Source organism: Lycorma delicatula, chromosome 12 (genome assembly GCF_047948215.1).
Source record: "Lycorma delicatula isolate Av1 chromosome 12, ASM4794821v1, whole genome shotgun sequence".
Classification (NCBI taxonomy): domain Eukaryota; kingdom Metazoa; phylum Arthropoda; class Insecta; order Hemiptera; family Fulgoridae; genus Lycorma; species Lycorma delicatula.
In genome coordinates this window covers 1,162,980-1,184,407 of record NC_134466.1, presented here as the reverse complement: position 1 = coordinate 1,184,407, position 21,428 = coordinate 1,162,980, and the positions used below count along the sequence as shown (strand labels likewise).

The 21,428-nt window shown below is 30.5% G+C and overlaps 1 protein-coding gene across 1 annotated transcript in view; it reads left to right on the top strand.

Moving 5' to 3' along the window:
- The window catches only part of LOC142333064 (F-box-like/WD repeat-containing protein TBL1XR1), a 39,944-nt gene that overhangs the window by 10,954 nt on the left and 7,562 nt on the right, over window positions 1-21,428 (top strand). Inside the window, exons 2-8 of the mRNA XM_075379885.1 lie at window positions 1,488-1,633; window positions 3,224-3,383; window positions 6,496-6,640; window positions 13,054-13,192; window positions 14,159-14,320; window positions 18,257-18,439; window positions 20,318-20,520. Of these exons, the coding sequence (XP_075236000.1) occupies window positions 1,488-1,633; window positions 3,224-3,383; window positions 6,496-6,640; window positions 13,054-13,192; window positions 14,159-14,320; window positions 18,257-18,439; window positions 20,318-20,520 (1,138 nt within the window). The remainder of the gene's footprint in view (window positions 1-1,487; window positions 1,634-3,223; window positions 3,384-6,495; window positions 6,641-13,053; window positions 13,193-14,158; window positions 14,321-18,256; window positions 18,440-20,317; window positions 20,521-21,428) is intronic.

The following is a 21,428-nucleotide window of genomic DNA, read 5'->3' as shown; positions in this document are numbered from 1 at the left end:
AAGCCTTCTCCTTCGTCTTCTTGTAGTTTCCAATCTTCACCGCATCTATTAACTTTATCCTTCTTCTTCCTAATTTTCTTTCTTGTTTTGCTGACGCTTCTGATGCAGATATAATTTCACTTCCTCTAAACGCATATGCTAACCTTTTATTTTGTGTTCTTACTGCATAACTGCTCTTTAATTCTGTTTACTTTCTCGTACCTCACTTTATCTATTCCTCAACATTTTAAAAGCTTCAATCCACTCCTTTTTTCTCTTCCTCATTGTCCATTCCTCACTCCTATACGAGATATTCCGTACACAGCATTTTGCTAACTTTTTCAATTCTAAGCCCAGACTTTCTTACATAGTAATTCTTTCTTCTTACTGAAGCTTTGCCATTATCCTTCCTTTTATTTCCATTGCGCTCTTCCAGTCTTGTGTCATCGTAGTACTCAAATACCAGTAATTTTTTACTTTTTCTATTCTTTCTTCTCTTGTCCTTACAAATAAATCCTGTTTGTGGCCTAAACCTGTTTAATTTTGTTAATAAAGATCCTTTTAAAAACATTATTTTGGAATCACCGGAGTTAGTTTTATAAGGGTACACAGTCTGACAATTATGTACCTGGATTTAAACTATTACAACCATAATACTGTTGCTGTGTATGTTGAATTTATATAGAATAGACAGTTTAAAGTGTGGGAGAGTTGGTAGGCAATAATAAATAGAAAGTCCATCCTTTTGTTTCCTAAATGTAAAAATCGGCAGATCTGTTATAAATCATTTTTGCTGAAACAAAATATTTTGGCTGAAAATTGAAATTTGAATATTTAGTTGTTAGAAGAATTGACAGATTAACAGAGAGATACTATGTATAGTTTTAGTCAGAGATCTGAAAAAGAAAACTGTATATGAATGTTTTGTTTGTCATTTCTAAACACTGGAATAAAAGCACTGCTGGTATGCTACATTGCCTGCTGTAAAGATAATTAAATTGGTTTACGATGGTAGAATTTATTAACAGATCATATCGATGGTGGGAGTTCATATAAATTTTAATGCTTTTAGTTTGTGGAAAATCGGTTCTGTTTTTTTCTGCATGACAATGCATCAACATATTTCTAGATTGTTGTATTTTTCTTATTTTTCATAAAATGAGTGTTCCCTGTTATCCATTCACCCTACAGATTAGTTTTAACACTGACTCATTCTTTTATTTCTTAAAATAAAATTGAAAGGAACAAAATTTTAGGATGTTACAGCATTAATTCAGAAGACTGTGATGTGCTTAATGAAGGTGATCCCAAAGGAAGCGTTTTCTGGAGTGTGCAGTTCAATGTGTAAGTTAGGTAAACAAAGTATGAAGTAGAAGGTAATAATGTATTTTTCTATTTATTGTATGTGATTTTTAATGGTCCCAATACAGGAACTTAATTCTCACATTGTACGTATTGAAAATATGGACTTAATTTGTTTATTTTATTTACTTATTCTTTTTTATTAGGTTTCCAACATTCTGCATACACATTTGGTATCGAATCGCATATTTCTCAATCAAATATAAATGGTGCCCTTGTTCCACCTGCTGCGCTTCTTAGTATATTACAGAAGGGTCTGTTATATACTGAAGCTGAGATAAGCATTGGAGAGGTAATTATTAAAATAATTGTTTATTACTTACTTTTAGTTTTAATTGATGCATAAAATAAAAAAAAAAATTTTTAACATTTTTTTTAATTATGAAAATGACTTCTATTTAGATAATCTTCTTGTATTCGGCACATTTTTTTTATATATGAATTGGTACGGAATAAAAAAAAATGACACTTAAAAAAAATATACATATTCCTTTTTCTCCCCCTTTCTCTGAACTTTCTTTTTCAAAGAATAAATGTTGCTGTTATGTAGTCTTTTCTCAAATGGAAATTTTATTGTATTTTTTATAATAATTGTTTAATTATTTATACTGTGTTTACTTTCAGATATTTATTGTACCTTTATTCTAAGTTTGAGTTTCATCCAGAGACTAAAGAATGTGTGTGCCTGATGACCTGACAAATGTTGGGTCAGTTATTTACTTACATCATTAGTTCGATCCAAGCAAAATTTCATAAATACATTTAACTGTTGAAATATATGAAAAAGTAGAAATTGCCACCAGATATAAAATTTGAAGTATGATCTAGTTTTAAAAAAAAACTAAGAATGCAATATAAGTGGTATCAGCATAGAAAAATAAAGTGTTATTGGAAATATTATAAATAAATTTCATGTATTTTATATTTATTACAGTCAAAGGTTTATTTTGGATGATCGTTTTAGTAATTCAGATTGTTTTTTCAGTGCTGATTTGTTTTTTTTTTTTATCTCAAGTTTTCCATTTCATTTAAACCAAGTAGAAAACATAACAATACCTTTATTACCTTTATTTTGTGTTTTTTGGACATGACCATGCATTAGCACATGGTGCGTATGTGAAATGAAAAAGCAGTGAATTTATATCATCCGTGCTAACATTCAATCGTACGTGATTGAGAGGGTATTCATATTTTTTTTATTTGTTCATGCTGGTAATTACATTGAACCAATTTTCTAACCTTATAATTAGATAAAAATCATTTATTTGTTCGTTTTATGGAAAAAGAAAAACTTAAGTATGTGGATTTTACTTATAAAAAGACAAAAGTCTATGTTGTATTTGTGGGCAATAAATCCTCAATTTATTCCGTATATCAATAATCTATTTAGAATTTTTTATTTTACATTTGTATTAGATTAATTTACAGTTTATTTTCACATGATTATTATGATTGATATCATCTGACTTGTTTACGACATGAAAATTAGTTTTTACATAAATTCCTCTGAATCTTTTAGAATAGATCTGACAAACAAGTAAAGTAAGTATACTATTTCTGTTTTAAACACATTACAAGATAATACGTTGTATATTTTAATGTTTTTATTTAAAAGAATAATAATAAAATTAAAAATATTTATGTAATGTAAATTTTTTATAAAGGATATAAATAATTGCCAAAAAGTAAGTTGAATCCAGATTTGTAATTGATTTGTAACTGCATATTTATTCCCTGTTTATTTTGTATTTTATTTTTATTTTTTGTTTATTTACTACCTGTTATTGTTTTTCAATTTCTTGTACGCCATTTGTAAAAAATGTATTCGACCTTCCTAATTATTTACCCTTCAAAAAAAAAATCATAAATTATTTATCAATAGGATGGCACAGAACATCGACTCGTTGAGAGTTTATCGTTGATTGATGCTGTCATGCCTGATATTGTTGCGAGCAGACAAAATCAACATAATCAGCAAAAACAGCAGACTGTAAAAAATGAACCTCAGGAAACGAATGGCGAAGATGGCAAGGCTGAAAAAGGTATTTTATTCATGTTATAATAATATTTTATTATTTTTTTCTTGAGGTATATAATATAAAAAAAACTTTTTTTTAGTACAAGTAATGTAGTTTGATTTTGGTTGATAGATCTACTCTGCTCTCATTGAAAGACAATAATTTACTAGTTGAAACAGTAATATTTAGTAAATAATTTACTAGAAAGTTAGGTTTTAGTTTATATTGTTTAGGAACAGGGGTGACAGAGCAAGTTAAGTAAGGAAGTGAAAAATTCCCAAATTTTCAAATATTCTGTCCGATTAAAAATCATAATACTGTTGTTATTCTTATATTTACAAGTAGTTATTTATTTATATAATATTTATGTACATTGTAAGTTACAAAGACATGAAAATATGTTTACATTTTAATACACTCTGGTGGTAATGTGGAAATACAACAAATAAAATTGTACGCTATGTTTACATAATGTCAGATTATGGTTTACGATTTGATTAGCTCAATAAACTTAATAGTGTTATTAAAATTAAAATGCTAAATTTAAGATAGAGTATCAGGATTATTATTTCTGTTAAGTAAGTAATAAAAACTAGTAAATATTTGTCTGTATCTTTAAAATCAAACTACCTGTTTGTAAGTATGTAGTATGTACCGCTCTTTGTTTAAACTTGAGAACTGCCGGGCTGATCTGATTATGAAGCTAATTAATCTTGAATGTTAGCAAGCACAATTATCTCACTACATTATGCAAACAGATGAATTATTTAACAAGCAAAACTGTAGATCATCAATCTTTACATTATATGGAATGTACTCTGTATCTTTGAAAAGTAGGTTATGTGTCTGTAGCTCGGAGGAAATTTTTAGTTTCAAAGTCGGCACCGCTGCACGAAAAGGAAGTCCAAGTGAAGAGAAAACGCCTAGGTAGAGGGCAGTAGCTTGATTGGTTATTTCAGAATTGCGTCTAACATGTACTCGGCAGTCCCTGATCCCACAAAGTGTAAAATGCTAGCGCTTGTCTGATATCTTGCTATTGCTGAAAGTGAAAAACCTACCAACATCCTACCATCAAATTGTTTCTGTTTATGGCGATGCGATGGTAGAATAAACGTTCACTATAAACAGAGGGGCGGAAGACTGTCGATTGTGACAGACATGTTTATTGACAAACTTGAACGTTTGATTTGTGAATATTGCAATTTGACTGTGGATGAACTTCACGAAATGTCTGGAAGTTAGTCAAACTGTGCTGTATGAATTTGTAACCGACCGTTCAAATTTTTGAAATTGTGTACACGGTAGATACTGAAAATTTTAATCGAAGAACTCAGAACAAATCGAGTTCATTGTGCTCGGGAATTTCTCGACTGTTATGAGCTCAAGGGTGAAGAATTCCTTAACTCTATTGTGACTGTGCGTGAATCAAAAAGGCAATCTCTGCAGTGACAGCATACTGGTTCTCTGTCAGCAAAACATTCAAAATGTAACAGTCTGAGAGAAAAATCATGGCAACATTTTTACGAGATCAAAATTTTGCTTTTTTGACTCCAGATCAACCCACAAATGCCGACAGATATTGCAAGACCCTCTGAAAGTTTTGTCAGGCCATTCAGAATACAAAAAGAGAGCAGTTGGCAAAGGGATTGTGTCTGTTGCATGATAACCCTCTGTCACTACATGAAAATGCTCAAGCTCCTCAACAGTTTAGGTTGGAATATTGTGGATCATCCAGACCGTAGTCCAGATACGGCACCGAGTGACTTTTCTTTTCACCCTTTTGAAAGACCTTAAGGATAAAAAATGCTTTTCAACTAATAAAGACGTGAAGAATGCTGTGTGTGAATGGTCAAAGGAGATGGCAGCAGGGATCAGTGAAGTTAATATCCCTGCTGACTGAATGACAGATATGTAAAAAAATAGTGATATACATGTATAATATGTTGTATAAGTTTTGTTATAAACATACTTGTAAAATGTTGGAACCTTATTTTATGAACATATCTCGTAGTACATCAGCAAAGTTTGTGTATTCTGTTGCATATAAATTTTAACTCCACCCATATTAGTTTGGTTACGACCCAACTGTACTAACTATTCTGATGATTACTGCGCTTGAAATTACATATATTATTTATATATTGTTCAGTCAGAACTGATTGTTTCAAAAACAAGAATAAAAATTAAATTACGTTGTTCAAGAAATTTAAGCGTACAAGTTAATAAAGAATGAATACTTTAACTGAAAAATCAATAATAAATTTCGGAGTAGTTTCTCCATATAAGATTGAACATCATGAAATCTTGAAACTGGGCTCACCATTTACGATTCAATGTAATTCCCTTATATTTACAATCTGTTAGATCACTTCAGTGTAGAGTTTAATTTTTGCTGGTTTATCATAACATTGTTTACGATCTCCTCATTATTGTTTTATCATTCCTTTGTTATGAAATACTGGGCAAAAAATTTAAAAGAAAACATCTTCACTTTCAAACATGGATTTCTTTCAATTGAACAAATGTGTTTGCTTGTTTGTTTTAACATATGCTATCAATCAATGCGTCGAGAAATATCACTCATTTATAGAGTTATGGCAGAAATCTTATTTCCTTTGAGAAATGACGCTTTGTGAAAATATATAAATTAAATGAGTGTAAAATGTTCTATTGGTAGTAATTGAAATCAACAAAGATGTGGTGCATTTGAGATCATGTAAAGAAACCATCAGCATGTGATGACTTATGCAGTGACGTATATTATCTTGTCTTTTATTGATAAAAGGATGGAGATCATGCGTAAATATCAACATAACACACAAGTAAGATGAGTAATCAGTTTTATTACTACGTGATTTTTTAACCTTATAAGTAATAAATATATCATTTTTATAATTATGTTTTCTGAGTTGTCATTTAGAGTTTATATTATGTGCAGATATTTTATTTAAAAAAACATTATTTTAACTGTGGAAATTTAAAAAATCCGGACCATTATAACTATGACTAGTTCTATAAACAGAGTTATAGTTGAGAGAAGTCCGTTATTACAGGTTTCACTTTATAAAAAAAAACAATTATGTTACATGTACATGAAAGTAAATAATTTTTTTTAAATTATTTTTTTATTTTACAGCAGGGTCAAGTGCAGCAACTGCAGAAACGATGGAAGTTGATGGTAGCATTGAAATTCCTCCCAGTAAAGCGACTGTGCTTCGGGGCCATGAATCAGAAGTATTCATATGTGCTTGGAATCCGACCACAGATTTGCTTGCCTCGGGGTAATACATTTTTTAAATTATAGTATATTTTTATAAAATATTTTACTTTCAGAATATAAAAAAGTTAGTTGCCTTAGTCATTTTAAAAGTAAAGTCATATTTAAAATATGTAAGCCGTAATAAAAATGAATTAATCCAGATTGTGTTCCATGGAACTAATGTTAATGAAACTAATTAACCAATGTTGAGTCCCAATGGAATTAATGTTGATGGATTTCCCATGTGAATGGAAAAAAAACAGAATTGAAATTCAGATGTATTTATAGTAATTTAGGAGAGAGGGATATAGGTGGTTTTGCTGTATCCTGTTGACATTTTAGTTGTTATTCTTAGCAAGTAGGAAACTTTTGACTAATGGTCTATATATAGTCCTGCAGGCAGCCTACCCACTAGATCGTGGTAGGTATATATATACCAGGATGCATTTTCTCAGATCATTTTACACTCACATGAATCAAGCAAGACTCAGTCTTCACCCACTAAACAAAAAATGTTGAAGGAAAGATTTTTGTACACAGTAGATCTGAAAAGTTCCCGAACTAAATTTCTGTAGTCAATATAAGTAGCACTATTTCTCAGACAACCAAGGAACTGTGTAGTACAATGTCTGATGAGTGTGTTTACAAAATTTCATCATGTTTCATCACTCCAGTCTCCAGTTATATTCAGCCGCGTACATTGTGTTCACGTGACCTTGTGCAAGCTTGTGATGTGGAACAGATAAGTGTGATTTGTGTTCGACTTCAAAAATCTTTCGTTGAAACTTATTCTATGATACAGCAAGCATTTGAAGCTACATCTTGTACTACAACACACATGTGGTGGAAGCGATTTAAAGACTGTAGAGAGTCATTGGATGATGACGAACAAAGTGGGAGGTCATCAACAATGTTCACGAAAAAAATTGTGAAAGTGCATGTGATCCTGCGCTAACAACCTCATCTTACCCTTCAGGCGATGACAGAAGAGCTAAACATGGTACTTCCAATTCTAACAGAAAAATGAACCGCAGAAAGGTGTGCTCTCGTTTTGTTCCACATTTCGTGACTGAAGAATAAATACAGGTGCGTCTTTCTTGTACTTACGACTTTGTTGAAACTGCCAATAACGAACCGAATTTTTTGCAAACAATTGTAACTGGGGATGAAAGCTGGTGCTTCATGCCATGATCTGCAAATGAAACATTAGTCTGCTGCGTGGTTGAATCCTGGAGCACAAAGACTGGCGAAAGTCAGTCTGCAAAAATCAAGAGTGAAAACAATGTTGATTGCATTCGTCGACTCAAAGGGCCTGATTCATCATGAATTTGTTCCAAGTGGTCAAACTAGTTCTAGAAGCTGAATTCTTAATTGTTTTTGGAAGTAATGAAATGCCTGATGCGTCGCATTTGTCAAATCTGGCCTGAGTACTGGGATCTGGGCAGTTGGACTCTTGCACGATAATGCCCTGGCACAGATGGCAACAGTTTTAACATGTTATGCCGTAAATCAAATCACTGTCTTATCCCACCCGTCCTATTCACCTGATTTGGCTCCAGTTGACTATTTTCTGTTCCCGAAACTCAAGTTGAAGATGAAAGGCCGCTTTTTCAATGACATTCTGGCCATCCAAAGGGCTTCCACTGAGCAGTTGAAGGCGATCTTAGAAAGTGATTTCTCCAGAGTGTTTGACGGGCTGTACCGGTGTTGCAACAAGTGTATAAACTAGAGAACGGTTTTATATAGAGGGCTGATGTGAGTAGATTTGTTTATCTTTAAATCTTTATTTTTATTTTAGTTCGGGAACTTCTCAGACATATTGTGTTTATATGAGGGTTGGACATTAAATAACGAGACATGCTGTAAAATATTTTACTTTAAGTTTATACATATTTAGTTATTATACCCTTCAATGCTATCTCTATTGCTAATGAGATGCTAATCTCATTAGCTGATTAAATTTATTCAGCTTTCATTTAATCTCACTCTTCCTCTATCCCTACAATGCTACATGTGAATTTTCAATTGTTAGAAACAGTGCTATATTTGAGATGTATTAAAGTCAATAGAAACAGTATTATCAGTTTTCAAGAAACTTATCTTGTTTTTACTAAATGTCCCCAAATTTTAATTTATGGAAATAAACTTATGAAAATTATTATGTATGTTGGATATAAAATTGCCTTTAACGTAGTGTACAGTTATTATTATTATTATTTTTTTTTTGTTTGACCAGTGTCAGTAGTAAATTAATATTGGAAAAATAGTTTTTTTTGTACATTTTGTTAACAGGGAACCACTTGATTTTGCTGTTTTCTCTTCATATTTTGTATGTTAATTATTGTATTTAGTTTAATTATTACTTAGATTATTAATAAGTTTTGGTATAGACCACTTCTTATCTGCTTTATTGTTAGTAACTATCCTTTTACTAATTAACGTGCGAAAATTCTTATCTCTTTGTGGCATAGATTATATTGTATGTCAGTGTCATTTTTTCTGTGTACCATGGAGTTTGTGTTTTTCAGTGTGAATAATAACAGCAGGTAATAATGTTAGTATATGGAGCCTTCTTTTGATGGAACAAGAAGTCTGTATATCCCTGCAGGAGCATGGTGTTCTTGGGAAAATAACGTGCCGTAATGGGCACAACAAAGCTATATTTCAGTGAACGTATACATTGGTGATATAATTTGCAAACTTGTCATAGCAAAGTTAATTTACAGATGGGTAACTGGCTTGATAATTTGTGTTATTTTCGTCTGATAGTTGTGAGGTTTATATATTGCTGGGCTGTGAAACTGATGCCTGTTAGGTGGTATGACCATCAGTTAAATTTGGGTGTTAATGCTACTGTTGATTGGAACAACTATATTAGGGTGGTGTGCATTAGGTAGATGGCCAGATGTTAAAATCGGTAACTCGGATAGAATTGTTGAAATTGATGAAAGTCACACGGGTTATGTCCTGCAACAGCATTGGATTTTTGGCGTTGTCTGTTGTGCGATTCATGAGCCTTAGTTTCTTAGGTATGATTCTAAAGTGGTCACAGGATACTCTCTTTAATTTAATTATGGCGAACTTAGCTGATTGATCGATTTACTATATCTTTGGAAAGGGTACTCTACTAACTTTCTCAAGGACGAACATTTCAAGGTTAACCGTCGATACAATTCTGTTGAATGCGGGGAAGCGTGAAATGTCATAAACCAGCATCACTGTGGAATGGGCCGCCTGCATCTTGAATCATACTTGGCCAAGTTTATGTGGTGACATATGTTGGCTGGGGACGACCCTTTTGAACGAATTTTACACAAAATTTCCATTTTCCAGTCACTGGATTAATCAATGTAATGAAAGGAAAACGTTTTTAAATTGAGTGATCCCAGTTAGTACAGAAGTATCTTTTTTTTGTACCTAAAAATTATTTATTTTTTGGGTTAAAAGTTTATTGTAAATAAATAAAAATTATTCATTAAAATCGATGAAAACAACAAAGATGATATAAACTAGTTTCATTACAACTTATTTCAAATAACTTCAAATGATTATTTGTAAATAAAAAAATCAAGAAGGGTAATATCTGCTGGTACATCAGTAATAATGGTTACTTTTGTAAATTGTAATTGTGGTGATGAACAGAAAGGAGGCTGTTTGAAAAAATAGGTTATTGAATAATGAATACAGGATGAATATTGTTATTGAATACAGGATCATTTCTGGATAGTGAGGGTGGTGTGTTTTATATTTTTAAATAGTTGTTCCAAATAGATATTCCACAACTGCACTTTCATTACAGAGATAAATAAATTTTAATTGTGAAACTACATGAACTAAAATTAAATATGTTATATAAATTTTATAAAAATGCTGTAATTTTTTGTATGAATGAATTATAGTTTTTCAAATGAGAAAAAAAGTCAAATTCAAAATCTGACTGATTTGTGTCCTGTAATTTATTTACTTTATTAATTTTATTTTTGCTCAATAACAGTTCTCTGCACATGTCTTTTACAAATTGTCAACATTTTATGTGAAAACTAAAAAATAAAACAAAAATATGCAAGTAATTATTAACTAAATTGTGTCAAAAAAGCTACAAACAAGCAGATTAAATCACTGCTCAGATAATGAAGTAGGAATTGCATTGTGTGCCTCATTGATAAAGTAAACATTTTAGATGGATAACAGGATACCAGTTGGAATAGTGGGTAGGGAATTATAAACAGAATAGTACAACTACAAATCTACTATAAAGGCAGCAGAAATCAAGGTGTAAAGCTAAGCAACAACAAGTTGATGCTAGATTATTTTTTTATGAAAAATCAAAGTTTAACATTACTAGAATTCTTGTTTTTTCAGTTTTTATATCTGCTTTAGCTTGATCACTATTTATACTACTTCCTCAACTTTATGAGGTCAGATATGGTAATGAAAATAGAGTTGTAAGTTGTACTCAAGATTAAGTAGAATGTTATATGTCCATAAGTGCCAGAATTGTGGTTGCTGTATTGTCATATATAAACTTATATAATCATTCTTATTCCTTTTTAAACACACTGTCTTTTAATTTGAAAAATAAATGTAAAACAATAGAATATAACAATGCATATGTTAATATATGTAATACAATACATGCTAACATTGTTAATACATATTATGTTAATACGTATTATGTTAATATATGTTAACAATATAATACAATACATAGTGTTCACAAATTACTTGCATGCAATAAATTTTATTGAAAGTATAAATTTTATAGAAGTTTGATAAAATTTCAAAGCAATTAAAATTAAAAAGAACTTAACTGTTAACTTTTTATTCTTTCTACATTTGTTCTTCACTTTGACAAGGACAAGAACGTATCTTTTTCAATAATAAGCATAAATATGTGTTTTCATTGTTACGTAAGTTTACTGTGATAAATATACTGATTCCAAATCATACTATATATACGAGGTGTGTGAGTAAAGTAATAAGATTGGTAACTCTGTGAGCGATCTGTCAACACTGTGTCTACCGGTCTGTGCTAGACCGATTTGTTCATCCCTTCCACATGTTCAGTACGAGTTTCAACTCCATTCAGACAACACATTATTTTTGACCGTGCTATCAGTGAAAATGTGTTTTTCTTGTGCGTTACAAAAATGAAGCATCGGAATTTAGGGCGACGTTGTGCAACCAAGTTTTGCGTTAAACTCGGGGAATCCGCAAGTGTGACTTTGAAAAGTTGAAACAGGCCTATAGGGAACATTGCTTATCAAAAGCACAAGTTTTCCGCCGACACAAATCATTTTTGGAAGGCCGAGAACACGTTGAAGATCGACCGCGCTCAGGGAGACCTTTAACTTCAAAATCTGAAGAAAATGTTGAGCATGTGAGAGTTCTTGTGAGATCAGACCGTCGTTTAACAATAAGGATGATGAGTGTACAGTTAAATTTAAACGATTTCACCGTACATCAAATTTTGACAGACGATTTGGACATGCGAAAGGTTTGTGCAAAATCGGTGCCGAAAAACCTCACAACAGAACAGAAGCACAATCGAAGAAATGCATGCGTTGACCTTTTTGAGAAGATTGACAACGACCAAAAATTCTTCAATCGTGTGATCAGAGGTGATGAATCCTTGATATTTTAGTACGATCCTGAAACAAAGCGACAAAGCAAAGAGCGGCACCGTCATCTCCTCGACTGAAAAAATGTCGAATGTGCAAATCAAAGATCAAAACCAATGTCGATTTGATTTTTTGATAGTAGGAGTATTGTGCGTAAAGAATTTGTTCCTCCAGGACAAACTGTCAACCAGTTGTTTTACAAAGCTGTCTTTGAAAGGCTCAGGAAAAGAGTGATCCATGTGAGACCCAGACATTACAGAGAAGTAGATGCTTCATCATGATATTGCCCGTGTCACATGGCCGTTTCCATCAGGGAATTTTTTACTTCAAAACGCATTCCTATGGTTCCTGAACCCCCATGTTCACCGTATTTGAGTGCTTGTGACATTTTCCTTTTCCAAAAATTGAAACGTGTCTTAAAAGGGCGTCATTTTCAAATTTTGGAGAACATTCAAAAGACTGTGACCGACCGGTTAAAAGCCCTATCGGTTGAAACCTTCCAGCGCTGCTACCAGGAGTGGGAACAACAACTCCGTCAGTGTATAGCTGCCCAAGGGAACTACTTTGAAGGGGATAATATAGTTGTGAAAAAAATAACTTTGGTAAGTAAAAAGTCAGTCTCATTACTTTTTTCACACACCTGGTGTATATATATATATATATATATATATATATATGAGAATTCATTTCTAGCTTAGAAAATCTGAATTTATTTTGAAATCATACATATTTAAAATAATTGGACATCTACAAAATCCTTTGTGTTGTTTTGTATGTTTATCATTACTAATTGATCAGCATTTTATTATTTTAGCTCTGGCGACAGTACAGCTCGAATATGGGATATGAGTGATAATTCTACATCTCCCAATCAACTTGTATTGAGACATTGTATTCAGAAAGGTGGTACAGAAGTGCCAAGTAATAAAGATGTTACTTCATTGGATTGGAATGTAAGTTTTTTATGACTGTTTGTCAATTGATAATATTTTTTAAAGATGTAAAAAAAGTGTTTGTTTTGCTAACTTTAAAACTAATAAATTGCTTCCATATCGTGTGATCCACCATGTAAAAAAATTTTTCATTAAGTCATATCTTTTGAATGGAATAATATTTTTTTTTTTAATTTCATATACTTTGACAAGCACATTGACAGTATGAACAGCGCTTGGTATATCCATCCATCTTTTGAAAATGCTGAAAGGTAGATGCTAAGTCGCTAAGTAGTTGTGGGCTGTTGACCTACAAATGATCTCTGATTAGGATTGATCAAATTGGAATAGTCATCTTCTAGGCTTTTTATTTCTTTTGAATTCTGAGATCAAGAAAACATTTTTGAATCTGTAAATCAGTGTCCAGTTTTAACTTTCAATTCAATTTTAATTTTCATTCTTTAATATAATGTACTAATAGTCTAATATTAAAAAGTATTGATTAGTAAAATATATTGCGTTTGTTAAATGTTTCTGGAATAGAAGTGTGAAATTCTTTAACCGGTTTTACTTTTTCATAGAATTTAATAGCGCATGTTCTTGCTAATTTTTAGTTTAGTATCAGTATGTTAGAATTATGCACTGAATCAGCAAATCTATGTTCTTCCTGTTTCAACTTGTAAAAGGGTCTTTTTAAGAGGGAATTGTCAATTTTTTTTGCGGGTATTGGAGTTACTTAGTCAAATTCAACATCTCATCTTCGGTATTCAATTTGTAATATGTTAAATGAAATGATGATTGCAACTATCAGAGCTGCTTTTTGCAAGCTGTACTTATTTTTGAACGTAGCTTATAATTAAGTTTATAAGCGGTAACTTTATTGAAAGAAATACATATTATCTTGGTTTATTTAAATTTTGTATTTCTATTTGTGAAAAATACTTAATGTCTTGGGCTTTTTTAAAAATGTCTTTTTGTTATCTTTAGTGTGATGGAACATTATTGGCGACAGGATCGTATGATGGTTATGCTAGAATATGGATGACAAACGGTCAGTTAGCATCAACATTAGGTCAACATAAAGGTCCCATATTTGCTCTTAAATGGAACAAACGTGGGAATTACATACTTAGTGCTGGTGTTGATAAGGTATGTTCAAGTTTTTGCTCTTTATTATTGAATTTATGTTGCGTAAGGAAATATAATGTTCAAATTAAGAAAAATTATACTCCCGTGTAAAAAATTGTTGCGGTCGACCCTTTTTTTTTCATTTATTATCAGTAATATTTCTGGGGTTCCAAGGAAATCATCGTTTTGCTCCTTATTATTTTTAATTTTTATTAGTGATGTAAGTTTATTTTAAAATTTTTGCATCTGCAAATAATTTAAAATTTTCAGAATATAAACATTTTAACTATGAGTTCTGTTATTTTAACTTAGTCCTGATATTCTTATAAATATTTTAGTATTTTACGTAAACAAAACATTGTCGATAAATTTTGAAAAACTTTTTTCCTAAAAAAAATAAAATAAAAGTAATCGATTATAAGATTAACGGTGTAAAATATTAATAATGAAGATTCTGTAAAAGAGTTAGGTGAATTATTCAACTACTCATAATTATTTAACCCCTTACTGGTTTTTATATAATCCATCATTGTCCTTGACAAAATTATTTGTCATCCATTTTTTTGCTGAAAAGTATCTCTGACGAAATAATTCATCATTATGAGTTGACCTGTTTCATTCGGTTTTTTGACAAGTTATTGCAACATGTGTGAGTCTTAATTCTATTTTTACTTGAATTTAACAATGAAGCGCAAGTAGCATATTGGTGTCCTCTTTTCTATATGTCTCGTTTCAATTCGTTTTGAACAGCTGTTACCGTGCATTTGTTTTCGTTGTTTTCATTGTTTATAAGTTGCGTTTTATTGTGTGCGTGTTATTTATTGTTTTTATAATTTTTGTATAATTTTCAGTCATATTTTTATTTTCAACTTTTTTTGTCTGTGGATGTGATGTGATGATCATACGTAACAAATAACAGAGCTGTTTACTATAACCTAACTTTAGTAATTTTTTAAGTGAGTAAATGATCTTCGTGTTATTATTTGAATTACTAATGATTTACAATATTAATGCGAGTTAGGTATTGCAAGTGATATTTTAATACAAAATGTTTTGTTAATCCCATGCACATGAGAGTAATATCATTGAATTTTTAAATATTATCTTTTTGATTGCATGATAAGAAGAAAAGTGCGTAAATAGGACCTTTTCAAGTACCTAATTCCTTTTCAAGTAAGTTAGTTCTTTTTAATGTTTCATTGCATTGATAAAAAATATGTTAAAAAAGAAAAGTTGGCAAAAATGACAAAGATTTACTGAAAATGAAATGATATAATAACATTAATTTCTGCTAAAATAAAATACCATTAAGAGGTTAATGTAGATGAAAACATGGGTTCGGTTATATTGTAATAAAGGTATTTAAAATATTTTTTGTTGAGAAGATTGTAAAATTTTACTTTGTTTAATGTTATGTGGAATTATATCTAAGATCAGCACTTATAGCGCTGGAGCTATCGTACTTTTTCTTGACTAATTTACATTAAGCTAGAGGTATGTTAAATTTTTAGTTTTTAGTAATTGGCAGACAGAAAAGATTAGTTGGAAAATGCTGTTATGTGGATACTTTTATAGATTATAAGGTGATAAATTTGTAACATTTTATATGATTTTTATTTATTTATAACAAGCTTTTTTTTTTACACAAGAACCACAACTAACATAAAGGACCTGTTAGCAGATATTTTGGTCGGTTCAAAATCATAGGCAAACATATCTTGTAAAGTTTTATGTGATTTTAAATTTATTTACAGTAAGAGTATAATTTTCTTAACTTGTAGTTACTGTAGAAAAAATGGAAAAACCCAAATATAATAAATAAAAATGTCGTTAAGATCTTAAGGAAAAAATTTTAATTTGGCTTACGATTTAAAAAAACAGGGGTAAGTGAGTATTATGCAGACCCGTTGGTCAGATTTATCAGCAATCACATATCACACAAGTTTATAAAATTGTATCTTGGCGTGTGCACACAATATGAAATCACTCAACCGACTATTAAGAGTATGCTTGGAGTAATGACCTCTAATGCTCCATACTCATCACACTGTCACACTGTTCTGTGACTGCAAGGAGTATCTTCGCAGACTACTGTCATTAAAGTACAGTTTGGGAGTTTTCCAATATCATGTAAAATATATATTCTTAGAGTAGTTAAAAGTAAAACAGTTGACATTATTATGAGTTTTTTCATATGGTGAGATTTATTTTGTTTGCAATACAACAACAGCATTCATTCAACATCAAATTTGAGTACCGTTATTAAAATTATAGTCTATTTCTAAATTAAATATATTCTTCTCTTCTTCTTCTTCTAGACTGAATGTATCATGCACTGTATAATAAAAACACCCAATCAAAACAGAGATTCTCATAAAAGTACAAGAATGTAATATTTGGAAATTATTCAAAACAGTAAGTTTATTTATGACTAGCTCTTTTCTTGTATATTCATGCAGAAGTATTATAAACTAAACATACAAAAATGGTTTTAAGTTGTGAGGCACTTTGTGCGGATTATTTACCAAGAACTAAGAATTAAAGTGAATACTAATCTCTTGATTAGTATGAAACATCCCAATACGTTAAAAAATCATATGAAAATATAAAGAGATGCATTAATGTTCATAGGATACATTGTGTTAAAGATTGAAATAGTTCTTAACCGATTTCTAAGAAGTAGGAGATTTTCATTTGTAATTATTTTCCAAAATAATATTAATCTTACTCTTCATTAAATTTTTAATTTTGATAATTGTTCTTCAGGTGGTCATATTGTATTGGTTTTTCTTGTTAACTTAATGTAGATTTTTTTAAACAGAAATACATTTATTTATACAAAAAAAAATCATTGAAGATTGAGGAATCTTTGCATCACAGGTTAGTATTGGATTGTTGTAGTAAAATGATAATATAACCTAATATTTTTCTGTTATCGTATTTTTTTTAAACAATTTTCTCTGCATTTTAAAAATCTTTATCAAAACGCTCTTTCCTGCTTTTTCGGATTTTTTAATTAATGAAATTAAAAAGTTAAAATGAAATAACATTTAAATGGAATAAAATAGAGGTTGAAAAATAAAAGAAAATAACGATTAGCCGCTTCTTTTTAAACATCAACTTTTCAGTTTGTTGCCAAATTAAGGATGAATTAATTGTATATAGACATTTACGGGATGACCTTTAAAATGTAAAGTTTATAAAATAACTAGCAAAATACTTATTAATATTTTTCTTTTTTTTTTAATTTTCTTTACCTTTTTATCTTGTAAAGTCTGTTTTATTACCTTTTTTAATATTTTTTTTTGTTTCTGCCGTAAGATTATTTAATCTAATGTTTTTTCTTTTTTTTGGAGACATCCCATTGAAATTGGTAAGAAGAGAATTTTTTTGATTAAAAACAAAATTGAATTTTATTGATCAGAACACGTTAAAATGACTGCATACAGCTTGTGTAGCTGTATGCATGAATTCAAGTTTGGTATAGAATGTTTAAAGTTTTGGTGCTAAAATGTTTAGGTATAACTCCAGTTTATGAAATTACTAAAGGGAATATTAATTAGCAAATTTCATGAAATTTTACAGTTTGCTATTGCGCTGAGAAGTCTTCACTTTAATTTATTCTTCACGCACAATATGCTTTTAGTAATTTCTTATCGCTACGACATAGTCTCCATAAATCCTTCAGTCTCTGGAAATAAATATCCTTGAGTAAGCCAACCGTTCTCTATCTTAACAACTCTTATCTACAAATTGCTGGATCATGTCATGCAGATGTGAGTTGCACATCGATATCTCTGACCGTTTGTAAATTACCGTGGATAAATCCCAATGTAAAAAGGGAAAATATAAGAAAAAATTAATTATATTTGTGCACGCATTCTACTTTATAAAATAAATTTTAATGTTGTAAAGTTATTTTAATTAAAATTTGTTTTTATTTTTTTCTAAATGCAGACAACAATTATTTGGGATGCAGCTAGTGGACAGTGTACACAACAGTTTTCGTTTCATTCCGCACCGGCGTTGGATGTAGATTGGCAAACCAATAATAGTTTTGCATCGTGTAGTACCGATCAGTGTATACACGTTTGCAAATTAAATGTAGATAAACCTATTAAATCATTCCAAGGACATACGGTAAGGAATTTTTAGTATTATTTTCATAGGCTTTCTTTTAGAGTATTAAGAAAAGTAATGTATGTCATTCGTTTTTTAAGTTTTTTTTATGTTTAAAAAGTTTGCATGCAGTTTATTGAAGAGGATAAGTTTAAAATGCCTGATTCTGTAGCTATATGCATGTGTTTGGTTTGGTATAAAATGTTTGAAGTTTTGAAGCTAAAATGAACTCCAATTTCTGAAATTACTAAAGGGACTGTGAAGTTTTGAAGCTAAAATGAACTCCAATTTCTGAAATTACTAAAGGGACTGTTACTTTTTTAATTAGATTGGAGCATTTGCAATCTTTTCGTTTCAGATGGCTTGAATGTTATTGGTATTTTTTGACAGTTATATTTATCCAGTATTTAATATTGCGAATCTTATCTGTCAAAAAAATATCTGAATGGTCGATAGGAATAATTTGTTTCAGAGAGAATGGTTCAGTTCCGTTGTAGTACAGAAACATAATATTTTTGAGAACATTGATTTTTTATTTGTCATATAAAAATGAGTTGTCGGTGACTTTGTGGATAACAGCTAACTTCTGATGAACTATCTTGGCCACTCAAGTATGTCCGATTTCGATTATTTCATAAATGGTTTATGTGATAGTATCGTAGATTAGTAAGATAGGTCGTACTGGGTATTCTATAGGTGCCAAAATTTTACAATTTGCTGTTGTGCTAAGTAATCTTCGTTTAAATTTGTTCTTCGTGCACATTATGCTTGCAGTAATTTTATATTGCTATGACATAGTCTCCATGAATCCTTCAGTTTCAGGAACAAATCTCCATAAATAAGCCAACCACTCTCTTAAGATAATTGTATGTACAAAAAGCCTTGCTCATGTCGTGCAGATGTGATCACAGATCGATATCTCCGACCGATTACACATTCTAAAAATGGAATAATTATATCTATTCGCTGTTCATCTATAACATCAACTTAAATTAAATGAAGAGGAATATAGTTATTGTTAGCTTCTTTTATCATTTTGTAGAATGGTAATGACAATCCTTATAAGTGATATCATCATTGTAAATTTATTACTTGCCTCAAAATTATACTGTATCAATCGTCGCACTTATTCCTTTTCATGGGTACCATTCATTTTACAACTTCCCAGAGCTGTAATTAATTAACGTCATCCTGATTTTGATTTGAATATTTGAAGTCGGTCTAAATTCATTTAACCAGATCAAATGAGTATTAGCATTGCATTCCATTTATGCCTGTAAAAAATGTTGTTACTACAGAGCTTTATATTTAGAATGCATTCCACTGAACGTTTCTTGAATTGACTCCTCAATCTAGAAACCAGAGAATTTTATTTGACAATTGAACAACCCAGAAATTTTTTCACAGAATTTCGTAAAAAAATTCCTTAATTACTGGTAATGGCCGATGTTTTGATCTTCCTATTTGTAAAATTAAATGCTCTCGTAAATTTGTAGGTCCCATTTATTACACATCAATCAATTCACACAGTTCTGAGGTTCATATTCCTCCCAACCCAGTGCTAGTTAGGTTGTACTTTTGTTTATTCATTTATTTTGGCAAAGAAATATTTTTTTTGTTGCACATACTATATAAGAAATAAGTTCTTTTAAGAAATTTATTATTTTTTTTCCATTAACCATACTATTTTATAAAGACAAGAAACACTTCAAATTGTTGTGATTAAGAAAATAGCGGAGATGCTACTTGAACAGTTTGACTTACTGTTTAATACTGTTAAAAGTATTAATTGACACTTTCTAATCTGTATTCATACTTAATTAATTGTTAGCATACACTTTTCTTATACTCTGTGCTTTACGGCTTTTGTAAAGATTTTATATATATATTTTTTTTTAGAATGAAGTAAATGCAATTAAATGGGATCCACAAGGTAATTTACTAGCCTCATGCTCGGATGACATGACATTAAAAATTTGGTCAATGAAACAGGATACTTGTGTACATGATCTACAAGCGCATAGCAAAGAAATATATACGATAAAGTGGAGTCCTACTGGTCCTGGCACTGCCAATCCGAATATGAATCTCATTCTAGCCAGGTTTGTTTTACTTATTTTTTTAATATGTATGTAATAAAATTTTTCTAAAGCATTTTCTAAATAAAGCGGAGAAAGATTCCTAACTTGTAGATGGAACTTGGATCACTTATGGGCTGTTGCTTGTGCACACTGTATCTAGTGAGGTCTAGTTTGTGTTAATACAGTTTGCAGGAACAATTAACCATTCAGTCAACCTGTACTTGTTAGCACTAATCGGTTTACATTGAATGACAATGGGTTATTTTGTAAATGGATCGATACCCTATCTCAAGCGCACCTATTTGGTACCTATGTATAGGAATTCATTTGTATATATACTTATTGAAACATAATAAAACAGAATTTTTTTATGTTTTTACATCTTCACAGTGCACAGTACCCTTAAACTGATGACAATTACTAGTTTTTACACGACGGTAAAAATTGTCAGGGAGTAAGTAGATAATATGTTCGTAATGGATTCCCTGATTTTAACTGACGACATATCAAGGAATTTGAAACGTTTATATTAATTAAGTCTTTATTAAGTTAGTTTTGCTATTTTGGTGTGTTCAAAGATGGTTTTTATTAATTATTTGTGACAAGTTACAATATACTGAACTGTGATATATTCAATAACGTACATATATTTTCTTTTTTATTTATATTTTTTCTAGAAGAAAAGTTATAAATAAAATTTTAATTTAAAAAAATTACATTTCATGTGGGTATACGTTATTTAGTACTACCCGTTGGCAGCAGCAGTAACAGTTGGCATGTCAGACCTATGTTGTATCTTTCGTACGCCATTAGATGGAAAACTATGCCCCCGTATTGGTCTGATAAGCAGTATCAGCCCCTTTAAATAATATAAATATGGATAAACTAACTACAAATCCTCACATTCCTTTGCACAGTTTCAGAAATCT